The sequence below is a fragment of the Apteryx mantelli genome, chromosome 7 (genome assembly GCF_036417845.1).
Source record: "Apteryx mantelli isolate bAptMan1 chromosome 7, bAptMan1.hap1, whole genome shotgun sequence".
Lineage (NCBI taxonomy): Eukaryota > Metazoa > Chordata > Aves > Apterygiformes > Apterygidae > Apteryx > Apteryx mantelli.
Window position 1 is genome coordinate 31,140,313 of NC_089984.1, and position 22,057 is coordinate 31,162,369.

At 36.6% G+C, this 22,057-nt stretch overlaps 1 protein-coding gene across 3 annotated transcripts in view; it reads left to right on the forward strand.

Annotated features, from left to right (window-relative positions):
* The window catches only part of SLK (STE20 like kinase), a 49,208-nt gene that overhangs the window by 24,427 nt on the left and 2,724 nt on the right, over positions 1-22,057 (forward strand). The window contains exons 3-18 of one of the 3 annotated variants that reach the window (XM_067300209.1): positions 172-220; positions 1,023-1,172; positions 3,774-3,846; positions 4,052-4,246; positions 4,938-5,019; positions 6,016-6,144; positions 8,295-9,719; positions 10,855-10,985; positions 11,274-11,397; positions 11,658-11,837; positions 13,841-13,933; positions 17,332-17,461; positions 17,703-17,827; positions 19,154-19,342; positions 20,087-20,212; positions 21,753-21,866. In XM_067300209.1, coding sequence (XP_067156310.1) covers positions 172-220; positions 1,023-1,172; positions 3,774-3,846; positions 4,052-4,246; positions 4,938-5,019; positions 6,016-6,144; positions 8,295-9,719; positions 10,855-10,985; positions 11,274-11,397; positions 11,658-11,837; positions 13,841-13,933; positions 17,332-17,461; positions 17,703-17,827; positions 19,154-19,342; positions 20,087-20,212; positions 21,753-21,866 — 3,315 coding nt within the window. The remainder of the gene's footprint in view (positions 1-171; positions 221-1,022; positions 1,173-3,773; positions 3,847-4,051; positions 4,247-4,937; positions 5,020-6,015; positions 6,145-8,294; positions 9,720-10,854; positions 10,986-11,273; positions 11,398-11,657; positions 11,838-13,840; positions 13,934-17,331; positions 17,462-17,702; positions 17,828-19,153; positions 19,343-20,086; positions 20,213-21,752; positions 21,867-22,057) is intronic. The other 2 variants (XM_067300210.1, XM_067300211.1) reach the window with 2 other exon arrangements.

A 22,057-nucleotide genomic window follows, 5' to 3' on the forward strand; every position in this document is an offset into this window, starting at 1 on the left:
CCCTACTTTTAGTTGGGTAAGAGTACCAATATTTTGCAGAGGTTAGTAAAATAATTTATCAAGGTTAGAGAGCTTGAAACTCATGTCTCCTGCTAATGCTCCTCTAATCAATGATTCATTTCAGCAGAAGTATTTAATTTATAATTTATGTATTCTTTTGTTTATATACAGATCCTGATCGAATTTTGTGCAGGTGGAGCAGTAGATGCAGTAATGTTGGGTAAATAAAAGTTCTTTCAAATAATGAACTTCATAACACCTTAAAATTATGATGGTTGTGTATTTTAACTTATTTCACACACATATTGCTTTGAAATGCAAGTATTTATCTAATATGTGGGCCATGTGTTTTGAATTTTGGTAGTTTTTAATTAAAATTTGCAACTATAGCTATGAAAATTATAACTTAAGTTAGATTAATTTGGGGGGATTTTTACAGTGTTCATTTACTTTGCAAAACACATTTTTCATGTCCAAATCCTCTAAATAAATGTAATGAGCTGTTCTCATGCTCTTATGAAGCTCTCTGTTGTTATATGGTGATCGATATGAGCCTTTTCCAGGATACGATTCTTCCCTAGTCATCCTCCAAATTATGTTATGATAATTTTTTTATATTACATTAGCCTTAAAGTTAGATTTTCTGCACTAGTCCTCAAATTAGGTGAATGCTAATACCAGTAGGTAGAAGATCTTGTCTTTAACATTTCTGTGTACCACACAAAAGATAACCAATCTGTAAATCATATAGTTTTTTCCCAGTTCGGATAGAGAGGTATAAATAATTCATAATAAGGATCTTTCCAGGTACAAGGGATGAAATTTTTGCTCCCCTGGAATAATTTAAAATTTTGCTATTAATCTAGAGTAAGAATTTTGAACCAGAAGTTTTTTCTGACATACAATGTACAGAATCTGTCAGTTTATGTCAGTTATGTCTACTTGTAGACTGATCGTTATGAATAAATAAGGACATAAAAATGCAAAAATGTTGTATTCATTTCTGTCTCTTTCTCTTTTAGAGCTTGAGAGGCCATTAACAGAGCCACAGATCAAAGTGGTGTGCAGGCAGACACTGGAAGCATTGAACTACTTGCATGAAAATAAGATTATCCACAGAGATCTAAAAGCTGGCAATATCCTTTTCACATTAGATGGAGACATTAAACTAGGTAAGCATGTTGCATATAAAACTTCTTCCCCAGCACTTCAGGTGGTCATATAATTGTATTTTCTTTAGGCTGTATTTTGGCAGAGTTCAGTATGTATGTATTTAAATGAAAATCTAAGGATGATGATTTTTTTTCACAGATATTATTACTGTGAAAAAGAAATAAAGCTCGAGTAAGTGTCCAAACCGTGCTTGGCAAATTTGTCATAAACTTCAAAAGCAGCAGGTGTAGGCATCATCAATATATGTACTAAGTTGCCTGAAGTCAGACAGAGGTCCTAATGTTTCTTAGTATAACATTCTTAATTATACTTATCTTTACTATGGTAACTTCAGAACTTCCCACTGAAGTTACTAGTTTTGAAAATGAACATCCTTACCATCACCAAAAACCACTACTTAATCCTGTTGTCTCTTCCGTTATTTCTATGTATGTAGAAGTAACTCATCTTAGTTTTTCCATACTTTTTTATTATTCATTGCATTGATATTAAGATGGAACAATCTGGAAGAAAATTAATGTAAGTTTTCTCTTGTTGATTCCTATTATTTTGAATTTAAGCAAGCATCCAAATTTTCCCTCTGATGTGCTGGGGAATCCATGAGGATCCCATCATGAAGACCTCCCGGCTGCCTGCTGGGGGTGAACAGCATCCCTTCATTCAGCCAGGAAAAGAGAGCAATTGTCTGGATCCACTGGGATCAGGGCTTCCTCAGGGACAAACGTGCACAAGCTGTCAGCCCTTACAGTGGCTCTGCCAGTGCCAAGCTCCGTGACATAGCGGCTTGTGTTCAGGTTTCAAAACCTTCTCTCTGCGCGACACCTGTGATCAGGCTGCTACTTTGGATGCGAGTTATGCAGGGGGTAAAGATAAGGAGAATCTAAAGATCACCGCAGTTAACTGGAGGCTTTTAACTCCCAGCCTGGCTTCAGATGTTCTTTTTTAAATGTAAGCCAGGCATGTCCAGATTCACCAAATATATTTACTACCTAACTCTTACTGATCACAGTGTCTCTGCATGGCCAGGTGTTAAGGTATAATACTTCATCTCTGTTAAGAAATTGAGAATAATTGAGCACCTGCTTTGCTAGATTGATCCATTAGTGTGTCTGTGCTTCTGCATAGATTCCCTTGCACAAGACTATTATGTGTACTTATAATACCTACATGTGCCTTTCTTTTCATCTGCAAAGTATGGGTAACTTTTTTGGGGGGGGGGCGGGGGGGGGGGGCTTTTCTAGTAAGCCTGAAGATTTAGGTATGGCCTCATTCTTACAGGCCATATTCATAATGTAGTGGAGCTATTCTCTTTAGTTTCTAAGTACTTCTGAAAGAGAAACCATAATAAGAATCTTATGACCATAGGGACATTAATTTGTTTCTGTTCATTTTAATTGCCTGCTTCCTCCTCACATGGACTGGAACTATATTAAGCTTTTGTCAAGCTTGGTTGATGTATAGCACTGCGCGGGCTGTCAAGACACTGCAGTTGAGACCAGAAAGAAGTCTCCCCCGTGCATCTATTTACTGGATATGTGCAAGTTTGCTAACTTGCAAAGAGATTTACTTTATTCTTGAAATGTGTACAGCATCCTTTGGAGGAGCGTCTTATTCCTTTTAACCTGTCTGTACTTCTTGCTTCTGGCATATATAAAAAAGAGTAATTCTTTGTTTTATAAATATGTGAATGGCAAATAGATTTCCTTCACTCTATATTATTTTCATGAGAATTTTAATTTTTTTTTATTTTTAGAATCTGCAGTCCCTCAGTATTTCAGATTTTGTACTTGAACAAATAGCTCTCTTAATCCTCTTTTTTTTTTTTCCACAGAGCAAATTAGGCTTCTCAAGTGTTGAGCCCATCAAGTTATTTTGTACAGATTAAAGCCAGCGACATATGGCTATTTTGTCCCTCTGATCTAATCAGTAGATCTTCATTAAGAAATGTTGCATTTATAACAGATGTATAACACTTAAATATAAATGCCTTTTTTCAAAATGAGAAATGTAATGCTTTATAGATGAATAATACTAGTTCAAAGATTATGTTGATTTTTAGTCAGATGTTGCATCAGAGGTAAATATGCAAGATTTCAGATATTTAATATGAAGTGAAAAAAAAGGTGGAAAGAAACCTGTGAGGCAGAGAAAAATGACAACACAAGAATCTCGCTGTAGGAAACTTTGAATCCTGAAATCAAAAATTGAATGAGTTGTCAAATTAGTAAGGGAGGTTAATATGCCGTTTCTGAGTAATTCCTTCATAGGCTAAAGAAATAATGTACTAATTAAAATAATGTAATCCACTTATTCTTACAGCAAATACGTGCATCTGTGATGCCCCACACAGTTTAACCTTGGCATTACTTTCTTAGCAATAAAAAATAGCATTTATTAGATATCTTCTCTTAGGAATGTTACAAGACCTGTGTGCATTGGCACTCAGTTATCAAAACAAAATATTTTTATCTCATTTTGGAGTTTTAATATTGTAGAATGTTTGGTCTGTAACAGTATATTTTAAAACAAAGTTGTAAAATGTAAAAATATAATACATGTTCCACCATCAAGTTAATAGTATTTTTACTGTTTGCTTTAAGCGGACTTTGGAGTATCAGCTAAAAACACAAGAACAATACAGAGAAGAGATTCTTTTATTGGTACACCATATTGGTAAGTGCACTGTTTTGCTGACCTTCTAATATGACCCAATGTTTTAATATCACCTTGAATGTTAATATTATAAGCTTGATAAAATGTTATGTAAATGTACTAAAGAATAGCACCTTCTTCTTAAATGGTTTCAGTGAAGTCGTCTGCTTTCTCCTAAGAAAACAAATGTTTCTTTTTCTAATCCTGTACATCATTCTCTTTGCAGGATGGCTCCAGAAGTAGTAATGTGTGAGACATCTAAAGACAGGCCTTATGATTACAAGGCTGATATTTGGTCTCTTGGCATTACTTTAATAGAAATGGCTCAAATAGAGCCACCTCATCATGAATTAAATCCAATGCGAGTGCTTCTGAAAATAGCAAAATCTGATCCGCCTACGTTAGCACAGCCTTCAAAATGGTTAGTATTTTAATGATAGCTTCCCATTCCCTGCCCCAATTTGTAGGTTTTGGCTTTGAGGCATGCCAAGACTTTTACTTACACTCATGTGATGTTGAACTTTATGGGACTAACTTCATGCACAAGTCAGGTATTGTACATACTCTCTCTATATGTGTGTATGTATATATATCCTTGTATGGTTGGGACTATGGCCTTTTTGTTGTAGTTCTTTATAGAAGTTTTTAATACTGAAAAATGTTGCAGATTTTGAGAAGTCTGAAAAAACAATTTTGCATTAAAATATACATAAAATATCTCTTTACAAGTGCAATAAAACATCTGAAGACAAAATGAAAAAGAAAAATGAGTAAAAGGAGACTTTTAAGGATTTCATACTAAAAAAAGATTTAAAAAGCCAGGATCTGTTTAGTCATTATGATATGTTTATATGATACCAGTTAATGATATAGCAAATGGGGTATATTGTAAATTCAGTGCCAAAGGTAAACCCTTCTATAAATGGAAGAATATTGTTAAGAAATTTGTGTCACATTGCTCTTTTCATTCCTGTACAATCCTGTTTTCCTAAGTGGATAGGAGGACATGGATTTGTAATGTAGATGTGTGTGGAAGCAAAAGAATATTTCACTGTACATTAGTCTGATGTTAAGACTAAAGGAAAGCCATTGCCTGTTTGCTTTTTGTGTAGGTCATCAGATTTCAAAGACTTTCTAAAGAAGTGTTTGGAAAAGAATGTAGATGCAAGGTGGAGTGCGACCCAGCTCCTACAGGTAGGAAGAATTAATTGTTAAGAGCTATTGTTTTTTCTTTTAAAAGCAGAGCAGTATTATAGTAAAGATTTAAGTAATTTAAAATTTAGTGTTTGTGCACGGTCTTTATTGAACATTGTTGGATTGATCCTCATTTGGTAAATTCTGATGAAATAACATCAAATGCAGATTAAATTCTCTTTTTACGTATTTTTATATATGTAACCATTTATTTTGCGTGAGTATTTAAATTGTACTTCAATACATCCCATGGATGAAGGAGGTGTGTTTACATAAGCAGTCAATTGCTGACAGGTGTTTTAAAAGCTTTAGTGCTCAGCTGCCTTCTGTAACGCTGTTGCTGCAGAACAGCTAAACAAGACTAGATGTGACTAGGTACGTTTGATTCTGTTTAACGTCAGCACACGTTTGCTTTATCCAAAATACCTCCGGCATGTTGAATAGATTTAAGCAGCAGGACCAAGCACAGAAAGAACGCCCAGACAGTAGGGGTAGGAGAAGAACGGGTGGCTGTTTTCTCTTAAATAAAAATGCAGGATTTTATGCTCTTGTTAGGAAAAAATGTTCTAAAGGCAAAGCTGTATTTTTCTAGATAAACTGTTTCTAGATAAAACCTATCAAGAAATAGTTTAACTGTGGAACTGAAAAGAAATGGAAAAACATTTCCAGGAAAACTAACCTTTTAAAAAATCTTTTTACTTTTATTCTTTTGGTTGTGAAGCAGGTCAGTATAAATGATTTATCTGTATTTTTAGTATGTTTATTAAGCTACTTACCACAATATATAGGAATACAAATGTTTTGATTTTAAAACTTCTACAGAATAATCTGCATTGATAAAGACAATTTTGATTAATGTTAACACTAGAGATCTTTAGGTTTTAGAGAGAGCAAAATGTAACTTCAAAGAAATAAGTTCAGAGAAATGTTACAATTTTCCTGCTGTGTACAATGGAGTCAGCACTTAACATTGTGCTTATTTTTTATTTTCACAAGCATCCATTTGTTACCGTTACTTCCAATAAGCCAATAAGAGAATTGATTGCAGAAGCTAAAGCTGAGGTTACAGAAGAAGTTGAAGATGGTAAAGATGAGGATGAAGAGGAGGAAACAGAGAATTCTCTGGTCAGTTTAAAATTTACATTTTTAAATGTGCAAATAGTTGTAATTAAGATTTTTTTTCTATGGAGCTCTCAATTTTCTGATATTCTGTCCAACTTGTGTATTAAGTCTTCTAAGAATAAAATAAACATACTGTTTCTTACATTTTGTATAAATAAAAATACATGTTTCTTAGTACTATTTCTTACTACAAAATAAGAAATCAGTATTTTCAAAATTAGTGTGTACTTAAACTCCTTAAGAACTACTAATAACAAATTTTATGTACATTTATGTTTACATCTGTGTAAAATGAGGTGAATTTTTAAAAATCAAATACTGATTTATATAAAAATGTTTTTAGATTCATATGATTAGATGACCATACATATTTGTGTATGATGATTAAATCGTTAGGGAAAATATATGATCATTATGCTGTAATCTAAGTTTGTGATTTTTACAATGTGTCCATCACAGAAAAGCCCAAAAGCAAGAGAACATGCCTTACCAAGAAAAGATCGCATGTCTTCTAAAGATACTGTATTTCTAAAGATGCTTAGGAATCTGATCAGGCCAATTTGGTTGCTCCAGGGGCAAAACCCTGAAGTACAACAATATGCTACGAGGCTGCAGAGCGTACAGGTTATCAGCTCTCTGACATAACTGGCTCAGGTACTGTCAGCGTTGACACTGACCAGCACCAGTAGCTGCAAGTCCTGGCAGTGGTAGCAGTTGCTTCCTGGCTTTTGCTAAGCCAAATACATGTGCACGAGATGCGTAACCTCCCTTCCCTCCTCTTCCCTCCCCAAGCTAGGTGATCCCCTGGCCTTCACACCACTCTGCCTGTATCCCCAGCAGAACTCCAGGCCTGCATTCCCACCGGCATCTCCAAGGCTGGTGAGATGGTGCCCATCTCCTCAAGCATCCCCCGCCCCTGCTGATTTAGCTGCTAAACCATCAATCTGCAGGAATGTTGGGGGGTGAAGTCCGCCCTGTGACTTGCTTAAGTGCAGACAGTTGTGAGTTGGTGCCAGGTACCATTTGAGAGTGGCTCTCATGCTGGTTTAGGAAACTGTGAGGTAGATGCATTTACCTTATTTACTTGTGTTCCTTTTAAATACTGGTTGGAAAACAACACTAACCTTCTGGAAAATTTATATGAAGAAATATTTTTAAATGCATTTTTAGCTTAAGAGGAATTGTTTTCTGTATGCTTACTCAGGAAGACCTTAAGGTAGGTAGCAAATGTATGATCAAACCCACACTTGTTATGTTGGCTAACCTAGTATGTTCCCAACGGCAAACCAGAACCCTGATCTACAGATTACAGGGTTCCAACAGTAAATATAGACAGAGATAGATCATAATCACTTTGAAGAGTGAAAGGGCAATTATGTTTAAAATGATACTTTATTAGTATATTCTTTTGTATATTCTTTTGCATATGTCTGTATATAATCTGATAACATTCATTCATATTCCAGCAACAATAATTTCTACAGTTATAAATATGTAACTGTTTCTGTTCTAGTTCCGTATTACCACTTATTCATACCTGCAGGAAATTTTCATTGTTTTAACAAATTTTCACAGTGATTAAAGAACAAACCAAACATTTTTGGACATTTTGACCAAGAAGAAAAGGAAAGCTAATCTTTTTCATGAAGCAGTAAAAGATCTTAATATTACATCTTATAAGTGCTGCAGTAACTAAAGCTAAATGGCTTCTACATAGGCAGCCTGGCCCAGGAAGGTGCACCTTTCAAAGCTAACTGTAGTTGGGACTACCAGAGGAGCTGAAATAGTGAAATAAGGAGCAAAGTGATTGCAAAAGACTCTGTTAATTACTCTGACCATGATGATTACTCTGACCATGACTCTGACTCTGTTAAAGACTCTGACCATGATCCCATTCCTTCAGTTGAGGGCTTTATGAAGTTATAGGAGATGGAAGAGGGTTCTTGTGAAGTTGTGTTCTGTTCAGAAGAACCCATCTGTAGTTCATGTACTTGTTCTGTGATAACACCTAGCTAATTACTCAAGACTATCAAATTTATGTAACTCTGCCTGTAAGTAAAATATATTAATGTCTCTTCAAGTATTTTTAATAGAACTGTGCTTTACTTAAACTAGAGAATGATTAAATATTTTTCTTCCTTTAACTTTTTTAGCAGTTACCTGCAGACAAGCGTGCATCCTCTGACCTTAGCATTGCCAGCTCCGAAGAGGATAAACTTTCACAGAATGCCTCTGTTCTGGAATCTCTTTCTGAGAAAACAGAAAGCAGTGCAACTGAGGAGAAAAACAGCAGTATCTTTCCAGATGATAAAACAACTGGAGATGAATCTGAGGACATTAAATTTGGGAAAACAGCCGATAACATGTGTGATACTACTGTTGGCAATATGAAAGTGCAGAATGGTTCTGTGCCGACTGATAAAGGTGAGCAAGGCAAAATATTGGCAATTGAAAAGAATACAGAAAGACTAGAGGAAGCACATGAAGATATTGAACCCCAGAAAGGAAAGAAAGAACCTGATGTGGTTACAAAACCAGAAATAAAGGATGAACACAACCTAAAAATAGAGAAACAAAAAGACATGGGAAATAGACAGACAGAAGAAAATAAACTGATAATAGCACCCACAACTGAAAACAGCACTGAAACTGGAGAAGCCTTTTCTAAGGAAACTGGTGAAAAAGAAGAAAAGGAAAACAGAGTAGATCTTCCAGAAAATAAAAATGGAGAGGTCACTGCAGAAAATACTGCAGAGCAAAAGGAAGATAAAGATGAAGCTCAGAAAGAGGAGGTGATAGACACCACTACAGAAATTCTAGCTAATGCTGAGGATAAAGTGGCTGATGAAGAGAAGGAACTAAGCAGCCTTGGAGTTGACAATAATCAGGAGATAGGCAATACTGGTGAAACTCAGATCAGTGATGGGGATAAAAAACCTGAGACAGAGGATAAGCTAACAGAAAGTCAGCCTAAGCAGGTCCATGAGATAATCAGCTCTGAAGAAATGGTGTCTAAAAGCCAAGATAAAGCAGTCGAAGTAGACAAGAAACTGGAAGAAAGTGAAAATGAGGATATTTGTGAAATAAGCAGCACGGAGGAAAGAGAGATCAAAGACTCTGGAAAAGAAGGCACAGACCAGAAGGCAATAGAGAGTAAGACTGAGGATATTTCTGATAAAGAGGTGGATAAACCAACTGAGATGGACCAGGATGCAGAAGGGCACAGACCTGAGACTATCCAGAAAAACAGTGCTCAAGTAGAGAAAGAACATTCAGAAATTATTTCGGATGAACTAGTAAAGAATAAGCTTCAAGATAGAGAAGATGAACAAGCCGATGACTCTGAACTTGCTCCAGTTCCCAGTATTAGCATCAGCACTGAAGAAAATGAGGAAAAAGTCAAAGCAGATAATCAAGACAGTACTGAAACATTACAGCAGCTGGAATCGGAGACTCTAAAGGAAAATGATGCCGATTCAGGCACTGGTTCTGCAGCTGATAACAGCAGCATTGATTTGAACTTGTCCATTTCTAGCTTCCTCAGTAAAAACAAAGAGACAGGATCAATATCTTTACAAGTAAGTATAAGCAACCGTATACTTTTTAGATCAAATCTTACATTGTTATGACCCTAAAATCATCTCTGAGTTTTACCTTTGAAACTAGGAAAATTATCTAGTGAAAAACTAGTATAGCACTATGGAATATATGAATCTGCAGAAACCGAGGTATTCTGAAATGCACTAATGACATCTAGGTTTTGTGCAGTTATGCAGCGAAGCAAGTGGCGACAGAGGTGCTAATAATTTTCCTATTTCATTGCATAATTATATTTAAAAATGTAAACTAACATATAAAAATAGTTAATCACTCTTACTGGAAATTTCTCAGTGTGGTCAAAACTGTACTGCTTTGGTTGTACTGTAATTGATACAATTACACCAGTATAAACATGCTTATCTGGATAAAGCACGTTCCAAAATATGAACTTTATTTTTATCCTTAAACTAATATACTAGGATAGTATCTGTGTAACCATCTGTTTAAAAAAAAACCAACAACATTATTGCAACTTGACATAGCTACGCAAGCATGACATTGATGTGTTTGCAATCTAGCGCGATGGAGACCCAGTTTCAGCTGGGGTTTCTTTCATATCGTAATAAATCAGTAGCAGCTCTGAGAAGTGCAAATTTCTCCAATTCCCTTAGTAAGGTTATCATGTAATTGATAATTGTTTAGTAACATATAATGACAAAAATACAAACTTGTTAGCCTAACTTGCTGCCAAAGCAGAAATAGGAAGGTGAGTAAATCACTGTTCAATTTTGGGGTTTTTTTTCAGAATTAAATCCCTTTTGCTGACCAGGAAAATTATGGGCAAAAGCACACAGTAATGCAGCTGTCTTCAACTGTAGAAAATAAAACTGTATCAGCTCTGTTGAGGGATCGTCCAGACTTTTTTTTCCCCTCTGATTGGCAATTTAAATGATCAGTAATCATGGTTTTCCTTTGCTGACTAAAGAAAGTTAGTGTCTCTGAATTTTTCAAGTTCTCAGTTGATAAGTGAGGTACCAATAATTGAGGTACTCCTGATTGCTACCCATCAGGCCTCCAGGAAAATATCTGAAGTAATTTAATACTAAGAAAGAAAGAGGAAAAAAAGAATATGACTGACTTAAGCATGGAATAATTAACCAATGTTTTATTCAGGAAACTCGAAGACAAAAGAAAACATTAAAGAAAACTCGCAAGTTTGTTGTTGATGGAGTAGAAGTGAGTGTGACCACATCAAAAATAGTTACTGAAAATGACTCAAAAAGTGAAGAAATGAGATTTCTACGGTAAGCCTTTTTAACAGTAAATTTTACAAGAGGTTTTAGTGTCTTGAACGTAGCAGCTAATTTTTTTTTCTTTTTGAATAAAAGAAGGGGACTAGTGGACTTATTTCTATAATGTTTGGGGATTGAATTCAGATTTTTTTGTTAATTGAAAGGAAAGTGTTCTTTAAAATGACACAAAATCAATTTGAAACTAGCTTTACTGAACCTAAGTTGTATTTTTTTCTTTTTTTTTGTAGTTTTCCCCTTTTATTGTCCTATCAATGTTAAAAAGTTCTTTTTCATTATTAGGCGTCAAGAGCTGAGAGAGCTAAGACTTCTTCAGAAGGAAGAGCAGAAAGCTCAACAGCAGCTCAGTAATAAACTCTTGCAACAGCGAGAACAGATGTACAGACGTTTTGAACAGGAAATGACAGTGAGTTTCTTTGTTTTGGTACCAACAAAAATGTAGCTTTTTGAAGTTAGACTAATACTCTTAAGGATGCTGTCCTGATGGAATGGGTAGAAGACTACTAGCAGTGATACAAGCCTTTCCTTCTATGATTGTTGGTGTGGCTCTGTTTTCATGCTCTGTGCTACTAATGGCAATGTTTTGCATTATGGCGATTGCCCAGCTTGTGTCACTGTTTTATCATTCTGAAGAATATGCCAAATTAAATGGAATTATTTTTACAGAGTAAAAAGCGACAGTATGATCAAGAAATAGAAAATCTAGAAAAGCAGCAGAAACAGACAATAGAGCGCTTGGAACAGGAGCACACAAATCGTTTACGAGATGAAGCAAAACGTATCAAAGCAGAACAGGAGAAGGAATTGTCCAAATTCCAGAACATGTTGAAGAACAAAAAAAAGGAGGTAAGAGGCAACGATGGTAATATAGAAGATAAGGGATACAGCCATAGGAAACGGTTGAGATTGGGGCTCTCAGAACCCTTGCCACCCTCGTGTGCTCTCTTGAATTGGGTAAGGGGGAACTAGCAGTCAGTATTATTCCTTTTGTTTTAGTGCTTAAAGTGAAATAAAAACAGCTAATAGGAACTTGCAGCTATTGATTCATCTAGAAAAAGTTACCAACCTAAGAGACTTTTCACAGAATCTTTAATGAAATACTTTTTCTTGATGTCGTATTTGAGAAAAAATGTTTTGTTAAAGACTGTAAAAAAAAAAAAAAAAATTAACAAATCCAGATAACCCTTAGTATTTCTCTAATTAGAATTTCAAATAAAAGAATATAGTCTTGATTGCTACTAAGAAATATTTCATTTCCTGAGAATTTTTTGTTAATTTGTTAGATTTTCATTAAACATGCTTTTCAGGTTTAGAATTTGTCTATAAGAATTGACAGCAGTTTTTAACTCAGAGGACAGCTAGGCGCTAGAGGTCTGGATAGACTAAAATTGTTTACAGTTAATTTTACATCTGTCATATACAATTGATGCAAAATGAGTGACATTTGAGACTGACACCTTATGCTGTTAATTTGCTTGCATTAGAACAAGAGAAAGTGATGTGTTCCCATATGGATTTTGCATCTGAAAGCTGTTTTATTTCTTTTTCAGATCGATTGTGTAGTGCTTGTTTGTATATAAATGGCTCTAGTATTTGCTTTAGTAGTTATTAGACTTAGAGATTTCTTTAAAAGTCTGTATTTTCAGTGCTTTTGCATAGAATGATCCTGTAGTACAGAAGTGCATAGAAAAAGTATAAGTTGTATTTGGTCTGAACCATGTGCTGATATATAACAACTTTTCTTCTTTTGCGAAACCTCTTGCATTTTTGAGTCTCTTTCTATTTACTGGTGATTGGGTCCTACATGGGAAAGCGGGAAGAATTTTATGTATTGCTCTGAGCTAAAAGCAGTTCTTTCATGGGAACAGGAATAGCATGTGGTGATTTGGACTCTCTTTTTCTGATGATGCTTCCACTATTAAACAAACAGGCATTTGTTTTGGGGTGCATACTTTTGTATTTAAAGCTTAAGAAGGTGATTTATAGTTTGAAGGAAAATGCAGCTGGCACTCTGAAACTACCCATGCTATATTTAGGAGTGTGCAGTGTTTAATTATTGTAACTTTTCATGGCAAATAAAAAAAATCAGCAAATTATGAGATTCATAGCCAGTTGATTTAACCAGGTTATATTTAGAAAATTTCAACTAATCTAGCCTAATTTGCCTCAGACTGAACCACATGGACCATTTCAGCATAATTGTAATTAAAAATTTCTTACAAGCATAGCTACTGGAATTCTTTGCTTTAAAATTCTTCATAACTGAACATTTAATGTTTGGTTTGCTTCTGCGATTTTTTTTCTTTTTAAGATTTAAATATGTATCCTATGTAAATGTTATGCATGTTTGAGAAGCTAATAATGGCATCTTATACATTCAGATTTGAGACTGTCAAAAATAGCTGTTTTTCAGTGGAAGTTATTTTAAACTTCCAGTTATTTTTCACAAAGCTTTACCTTGAGATAAACATACTCTATAATCCTTCTCAGGAATGCTTCAAGAAAATGCCACTTCTGCAGGTGGTGGTTTTCTTAACTATTGACTATTCTAGCTGCTGCATGAAAACTCAAGCAACTGACTGCCATTTCTGAGAGCACTGGTCAGCGTTTGCATGCCAAAAGAAGCTGGCGTATACCTCCTTTCTGCGCTGCAGTGGCATGCATAAAGCATGTTTTGTTTCTTCTCTTTTCATTAAGCTCCTTTCACTAAACTAACATCTCTGCCACTGAAGTAATGCACGCTTCCCAGTACCTCTAGTGCATGACCTGCATGTCCTGTGTGCACAAAAATGCTTGCTGCGGAGAAAGTGTTCTTTTCGCCACCTTCTGCATGCTTATATACACTGTAGGTTTTAAATGAAGTGGAGAAAGCACCAAAAGAGCTGAGAAAAGAGCTCATGAAACGCAAGAAAGAGGAGCTTGCGCAAAACCAGCATGCTCAGGTAACAACGGCAGCTTCAAGCTACTAAAGTGCAAAGAGCAGCAGTATTCACACGGCTTGATAATTTCACTTGTTGTTGTTGTTGTTGAGTGGATATGAAACTTAACTCAGACTAACCCTGCATACCGTGCTCTTTCTTCAAACACTCCCATATCACTTCCCAAAAGAGTACAGTGTTTAGACATGTAGGAACGGCAATATATCCAGGTTTGTGCTTTTAAGCTTAATGTTCTGTATGCTGTACCAAAAAGGAACAGGTTTTTTCCACAGCTGGTTTCATGGCAGTGCTTTTTTGGGTGGTAAGTATCCCACAGGTACATCAAATTATAAAGGTTACAGTAGTTATTTTTGAGCAAAAAGCACAGGGGAGGAAAATACAGAAAATATAAGCATAAGGCATCTTGTTCCTAACAGCAGAACAGACTAGGTAAAATGTAGTTATTTAAATGTCAAAGTGTAGGTGTACAGAAACTTCCGAAGACATCATATATAATTTCAAGCCTTCAACCTTGCTGCCGTTATATGACCTAGGTAGAAAGAGGCAAATATTTTAGAAACCTGTTCTTCTTCTGATGGCCACAGCTTGTACAGAGTAAGTCTGCATCACAACGGGGTAGGTTTGGATTGAGTAACTCCTACAGATTAAATGTTTATGCGAGAGACCTAGTAGAAAACATTAGCGACTTTTTTCCATTACATGTTCCGTTCCAGAGAGGATTTCCCAGGGCAGAATTTGACTGAGCTACAGTGCTCTCCCCCTGCTGAGGATGTGTATTTCTGAACTTTTTTTAAGGAAATAATTTTAGAACTGAATTTTTATAGTGTTTGCAGTGACTTACTTTGTTTCCTTTTTTCAGTTTTTTTTTTTTTTGAGTAGAACATCTTTGGTTAAGGTGCCAGATCCTCACTTGAAATGATAAAGAAGTACCAGACAGTGTGCAGGTGTATTATTTTAGAATATGTATAATTTTTCCTGTCTGACTGCTTTTTTGTGATTAGCCTTGACATTTTTAATATATACTACTAACATATAGCAGAGTCTCATTCTTTTAAAGAATAGAACTATATTTTATTATAATCTGACATGGGAAGTACATTGTGTCCCACAGGGTGTTGCTCAGGTTATGATTCAGTCTTTTCAGTTGTCTTCATGTACACTTTTCAACGCACAAATGCAGGATGTAAGTCATAAAATAAACTTTTTTTAGATATATATATATATTTCCCTAATTTTCCAGAGGTGTGTTTTTTCTTCTCACTTTTGCTCATATGTGCTGAGCAATTTCATTGGTGTCTCAAAACCAGTTAGCACAAATTTATAAAACTATACACTATTCATAGTAAAAAGATCAAAATTGCTGTAGCAATTAGCTCTGGGCAAGACACTGATTTCTCACAAACACAATATACTACTATTTTCTGGTGCTTATCATTTGTTCAGCACATGTGAGAAACAATGCGTGACCGTTTTATGCTCTGTGTGCAGTGAAATTATGTATTTTAAAAATATGCGAGTTTATTTTAAGATACTTCCTGGGCAAAACCAAGTGGTAATTTTGAAAAGGCAAGCTGCATTGCGCGCTCTGCCTTCTACACCATCTAACGCGCTCTCCAGTAAAGCCCATCATCTCCGTTATACCTGGGCGGATGAGGGGAGCGGAAAGGCCGGCATGTTTTCTGAGATAGCCTGGTTTATCTTTCAGTGCTAGCAATTTAAAAGCTTCCTTAAGATTTACAGTGTAGAGAGCAGCAATGATATTTAAATGATTGAGAGAGTAAAATCTCTGACGCATAACTGGTTTTTACCATGACCATCCTTGAAATGAAATATATTTTTCACAGCTGTAGAGAATGTAGAGCAGCTGTGTCCCCTGCCCCCCCCACCCCCCCAAATAAAAATCCCTGGCAAGTCGAATATGGTATTGTTTATGTGCTGCACCTTCAGAACACTGAACTCCTACTGTTCTCGCCCTTTTAATGTAGAAGTAATGCAGAACAGTGTTTTTTATCGGTCCATATATTTGATTAGGAATGTCTGATTCTGTTTACAAACCTGCCCCTCCAGTCCTTTTTGCACCCTCTGGGCTGCCTCTGTCTGAACTTTTCCCCAGCTTACTCCACCTCCGGTTTCTGTTACCCGTCTGAATGTCACCCTGCTGTCCACTGAGGGAGGTGACAGCCTCATCTATTATTCGATGACTTTCTGTGAAGATGAAAACCATGATTCTCCTGGTCATAATAAAAGTGCTTTTAATGAACATCTAATTCCATATGTTGCTCTTGGCTCTTTTAGTGAGTAGCATGGACTCTGCTAAAAAGAAAAAAATACATAGATCAGGAGACTCTTCCACTGATTTCCCATAGCCCAGCACTGTTTTCCTGCTTCTTCCCATCTCCCCTCCAATTGACCATTCTTAACTTCGTTTCATTATGTATAACAGAAAATGCTTTAGCTGCCTGCCTTGCCTCCAGTAGTACACCACCATCATCCTTTCTTCTGACTGTACTTACCCTTACGTCATGGTAGAAAGATCTGCTTTAATTTCCTGTTCTTAGAGTGTGTGTGCATGCCTGCATGCTTGTAAATATGGTAAGTTTTTTTGTGATAGTTGCAAAGAGGAAAAAGGCAACAGTACAGCCTTGGTGCCTGGGAGGGGAGAGAAGGGGATCGCTACCACTGCCCGCTTCTCATGACGAGGTGCAGCAGGCTGAGATGCCCTGGGTAACGGGAAGAGCCAGGCGGTGTGGGGACCGCACCACACGGATGGCAAGTCGCTTTGCAAAGAGCCCGCTCAGCTCTGGTGCGACTGCTGCTGAGCCGAGGTTTACAAGTCCTGAAAAGGCAATTCCTGCTAAAGCCTTTGCCTGTCTTCACAGGCATCTCGCCGAACTCCCAGCCTCAATAGCGTTGTGTTCATGTCAGGATAAACTACCCAGACACTGAGAGACAAACTTGAGACCCAACTGTGTAAATAAATAGGCTTTACTTCATAATTGAAAGCAAAACAATCATAAATACTTTTGGTCTTCTTATATCCTTGAATATATAATCTCGACATGATGAGATCAACTTTATACTGAGCACACCTGCATTTACTAGCTTAGAAACTGTAGCTTGTTTTGAGAGGCAAGAGGCAGAATGAATTGCCGATTATTGGTTAGGTTAGTTTGTTGCCTTTGGTCTTATTTCTGGAGGTAAATACTAAATATTCTTTTACCCACTCTCTATGTGGAAAATACAAGAGATGCATAACTTTAACTGAGGCATGTTAACTCAAATTAACTCAAAGGTGTATTTGTTTTCATATACAGTTAGACACTGAGAGAACTGGGAATCTCATTAAAATGTAATGTGACTAGAAGAGCACAATTTCACTTATTTCCATTGGTTTTTAACAGGAGCAAGAATTTGTGCAGAAGCAGCAACAAGAACTGGATGCATCTCTAAAGAAGATTATTCAGCAACAAAAGACAGAACTAGCCACTATTGAACGAGATTGCCTCAACAACAAACAGCAGCTCATGAGAGGTATCCAGCACTGGACTCTTAAAAACAGATTTTTTGTTTTGTATTTTAATAAAATAATAAGTCTGCCTTAAATTTATGAAATCAGATGCCTTCAGGATTAAACCAAAACTGTAATAACATATATGCTATGGAATAGCATTGTTCTTAAAATGCACTTGGAGGCCATTTTTAAACATACGCTTATGTGTAGATTAAAAAGTATCGTATTGTACTTTCTGAACCAGCCTTCCTCTTTCTGCAGCTCGTGAAGCTGCAATCTGGGAGCTGGAAGAGCGACACTTGCAAGAGAAGCATCAGCTCCTCAAACAGCAACTCAAAGATCAGTACTTCATGCAGAGACACCAGCTGCTTAAGAGGCATGAAAAGGTTAGTGCTGACTTTGATACTTTCCTTTGTGTATTATAATCCTTGTTGGGTTTGGGGTTTTTTTTTTGTTGTTTTTTTTTTCCAAGTAGTCTTACAGTCTCTACTGTTTGGGAAAGGTAGCTGTTTGCTTGCCTAGGCAAGGCCCATGCAGGTATTTTCATGCTGTATGTTCTGTTAAAATCATAATCTTAATTTAATGACTTGGTAGTGCATTGAGGAACTTTGTTTGGCTTATTTAATGTGTTTGTTAGTTCACCCTGTTATACTATGGACATGGAGAGGTTAGGTGTCTAACAAACAGCACATAAATCAGAGGCAAGAAATAAAGGCAGTAAATAAGGAAAAGTATAAGGGGATCACAGGGGTGAGATAATAGAGTTGTCCCTTGTAAAAATCATGTATCTTTATTCATCTGACTTCTGTTTTTGAGCTTCCAGACTGAAGTTCATAAGTGAAGTGATTGTATTTTCCCTTTAAATTCTTTTTTTTAAGTAGAATGGCTTTTTTATTTCTTTTATTATTTAGTAAAAAGAACAAAATATGTTTACACACCAAAACCAACAGAGTTTGGGTTTGTGGTTAAATAAATCTACTCATTAGTAAATCATCCTGGAGTTAAATGAACAGAATGATGACCTGGATTAGCTTTTTGGGGCAAGTAGTTGAAAACTGTCTCCTTAGACCTAAAGCCTATAAAAGTCCAGAAGATAATACTTTTATTTTCTGCAAGGCATTTGGCATTGTTTTTTATCGAATACCCTGAATATATTCATTCAATAGATATTTAAAAATATATAATTTTTTAAGCTTCCAAAGCCAATAGAAAGATATTGTTGAATCTCCTTGGTCATTGAATCAGGACCAGCCTCTCCTGAAGTTTGTTTCTGTATGGTTTATTTTATCTCTGTAGTGGCTTTTGTTTTTGCTAACTGTGAAACAAAGTTGGTGTCCAGTCACTTCATAACTGTTGTAGCCAAAATTCAGTTCTACTGAAGTTTCTCCCTTTGAAAAACATACATGTATATGTGTGTGTGTGTGTGTGTGTGTGTGTGTATATATATTTTTTTTTAATCTAAGTCAGAAGTTCAACAAGTACTGGTAAATATATCCATATTCTTCAGAGCACTAGAGAATCTTGACTGGATTGGGCATGATCCAGAGTTTTGGAATAAATGGAAGACCACCTCCTCCCCATTGCATATCACTGGGCCTGGGTCTGGTTTCTGCTGAGAAAAAAATGGACTCAAACAACATGCTTGTTGATGAAATGAGATCTGAATGTTCCAACGGATACTCTGTAACATTTCTATGTCATTAATTTTTTAGGAAACGGAGCAAATGCAGAGATATAATCAACGACTTATTGAGGAGTTAAAGAACAAGCAAACTCAGGAAAGAGCACGGCTGCCTAAAATCCAGCGAAGTGAAGCAAAGACTCGAATGGCTATGTTTAAGAAAAGTTTAAGAATCAACTCATTAGCTTCGCCAGACCAAGATCGTGAAAAAGTTAAACAGGTGATTAATAAAAGCAGGTTTAATAGTGTAAATGTTTGATGTGATGTAAATGTAAATGTGATGATGAGGCAGAGTGCACCCTCAACAAGTTTGCAGATGAAATAAAACTGGTGGGAGTGGTTGTTAAACCAGAAGGTTGTGCTGTTTTTCAGAGGGACCTCAATAGGCTGGAGAAATGGGCCAACAGGAATCTCATTAAATTCAGCACAGGGAATGCAAAGCCCTGCACCTGGGGAGGAATAACCCCATGCACCGGTGCAGGCTGGCCAACAACCAGCTGGAAAGCAGCTTTGCAGAAAAGGTCCTTGGTGTCCTGGTGGACAAGTTGAACATGGGTCAGTAATGTGGCCTCATGGCCAGTGAGGCCAACAGCCTCCAGGGCTGTATTAGGAAGAGTGTTGCCAGCAGGTCAAGGCAGGCGATTCTTCCTCCCTGCTCAGCGTTAGTAAGGCCGTGTCTGGAGTGCTGGGTCCTGTTCTGGGGTCCACAGCACACGTATGTTCTAAGGAAGGATTAGAGGGCAGACAGAGAAATGGAGTGACGGACAAAACTGTGAAGGCATTCCCTTTGTAGAAATTCAAAAAAAGAGAAGAAGGAAAATACCAAGATTATTTAAGTCTTTTAAAACCATTCTCTTAGGTTATGCTGTATGTGTTCATTCTGTTCTATGCAATTCTTTGCATACAAAATACAAAAAATTGTTGTCTCTAGAGGTACGATATGAATCATCTTTTTTTTTTCTAGTTTGGTGCTCAAGAAGAAAAGAGACAAAAAAATGAGAGACTGGCTCAGCATCAGAAACATGAAAATCAAATGCGGGACCTTCAGTTGCAATGTGAAGCAAACATCAGAGAGCTGCATCAATTACAGGTTAAAAATGGTTTATATGAGAAGAACATTCAATGGGAAAACACACAGGCCAAGCAGAAACATTTTTCCTTCATTTTTATCTATTCATGTGGATTTTTGCAAATTTGCAGCATACTCTTAACCAGATTCCTAAACTTAGAACAATTAATGAGAAATCATTTTATGTACAAGAAGAGCATGAACCATAAGCAGATGATCTCTTCTAGAATATTTACCAAGTTTCCAATGCTATTTTCTGTAGCATTTGCTTTTAATATTCCATAGCTAGAAGTCATTAATCAAAACAAAGGTAGGTAGCCCCAGGCATTACCCACGAGTTTTATAGCAATACATGGAATGAGCCCTTTTTTACAAGGTGCAGGTTGCCATTTGCACCTGAGCTTCTGGAATGTATTTGGAAGGAATTCTCTTTTTGCAATAAGGAACTCAGTTTTGCTCTATCTAGTATGTGTTTTGTAAAACTAGCTGCTGTATACCAAAGGCCAGATCCAGTTTTCAATTAAGTCTGCTTTTTTCCCTGCTTCAGTGATACAAGGCAGGCTAAAGCGTTAAATGATCCCCAGCTGATAACCTTTGCCTAGAGAAATCTTCCAGTAGCACGGAGCCAACAAAGCTAGTTCTGCACTACTCCCTTTCTCACATCTTGTGAACAGTCTGCGACTGTGCCGCTAATATGTTTCAGTAAATCCTCAAGTACGGTGGGAGTCTCTGCGAGACTTTCATCACAAGTAAAATTGATCAGATTAGGGCTACCCTAAGCTTCACTGAGAACATTTTGGCCCCTCGCTGCACTCGGGACTAGCCAAGTGCTTGTCATTTTGGTTCCTGTGTTTTCAGACTTTGCATCGGGCACAGTGGGGATTTGAGCCCTAGAAACAAGCAGATGGGTATTGGAGACTACCATTGGCCACTGCTCTTAAAAATTAAAGATTTGATCCAGCTGAATGCTTAACTGCATTCTTGCCATTATGCTTTGAAACTCCTCTTAACATTTGGCAGATGCATATATATTTTACTGAGTGGAATTTGAAGCTGATGTATGCTTTGATTATCCTTTTTTCTTTTTATAGGGTGAGTCTGAGGCTGCTTCTGCAAGCACATCTGCTGTCCTCCCTAAACCCTGTTTGTTAGTCTGAGCTCCTTGACACCAAGAGCTGAAATACTTTCACATGCGCCCCTTTTTAATTTAATTGATTTTAATAAATTATACAAACTGCATTTAGAAAGCAAAGCAGAAATACTTCATGACCTAGAATAGCATAATTAGGCAGTGAAGCACAGTTTCGAGTATCACTGTCAGCCACTCTGGATGGTACTTCACAGTGTTTATTTATCTGTCTCAATTGGTTCTGATGGAAAGATCAGCTTTTGATAATGCAGCCTCAGTAACATACTTTTATCTTGTAATTGTTCACATCACTATTTACACGGAGTAAGCTAATTAAAAAGAATTAGGACAGCATATGCCACTGCACAAATGCGGAGTTGTCTAATCTGAGTTAGTTTTACTTATTAAGGATTATCTTTATCTTGTTTTAAGAATGAAAAATGCCATCTACTGGTTGAACATGAGACTCAGAAGCTAAAGGAACTAGATGAAGAGCACAGCCAGGAACTGAAGGAATGGAGAGAGAAATTGAGACCAAGAAAAAAGGTAAATTGCAGCAGTGTATGAAAATAATCAAGCATCAGTTCTTGCAAACTGAACAATCATAAATTGGACAATACAAAGAGTACGACATAGGAGGAGACTCAAGCCACTGTACAAAATTGCCATAGTTTATTGTTTAAAAAAGATATTTAATATATGCAAAAGCTGAGCAAGAGGCATGTGCAGCAAGAAAG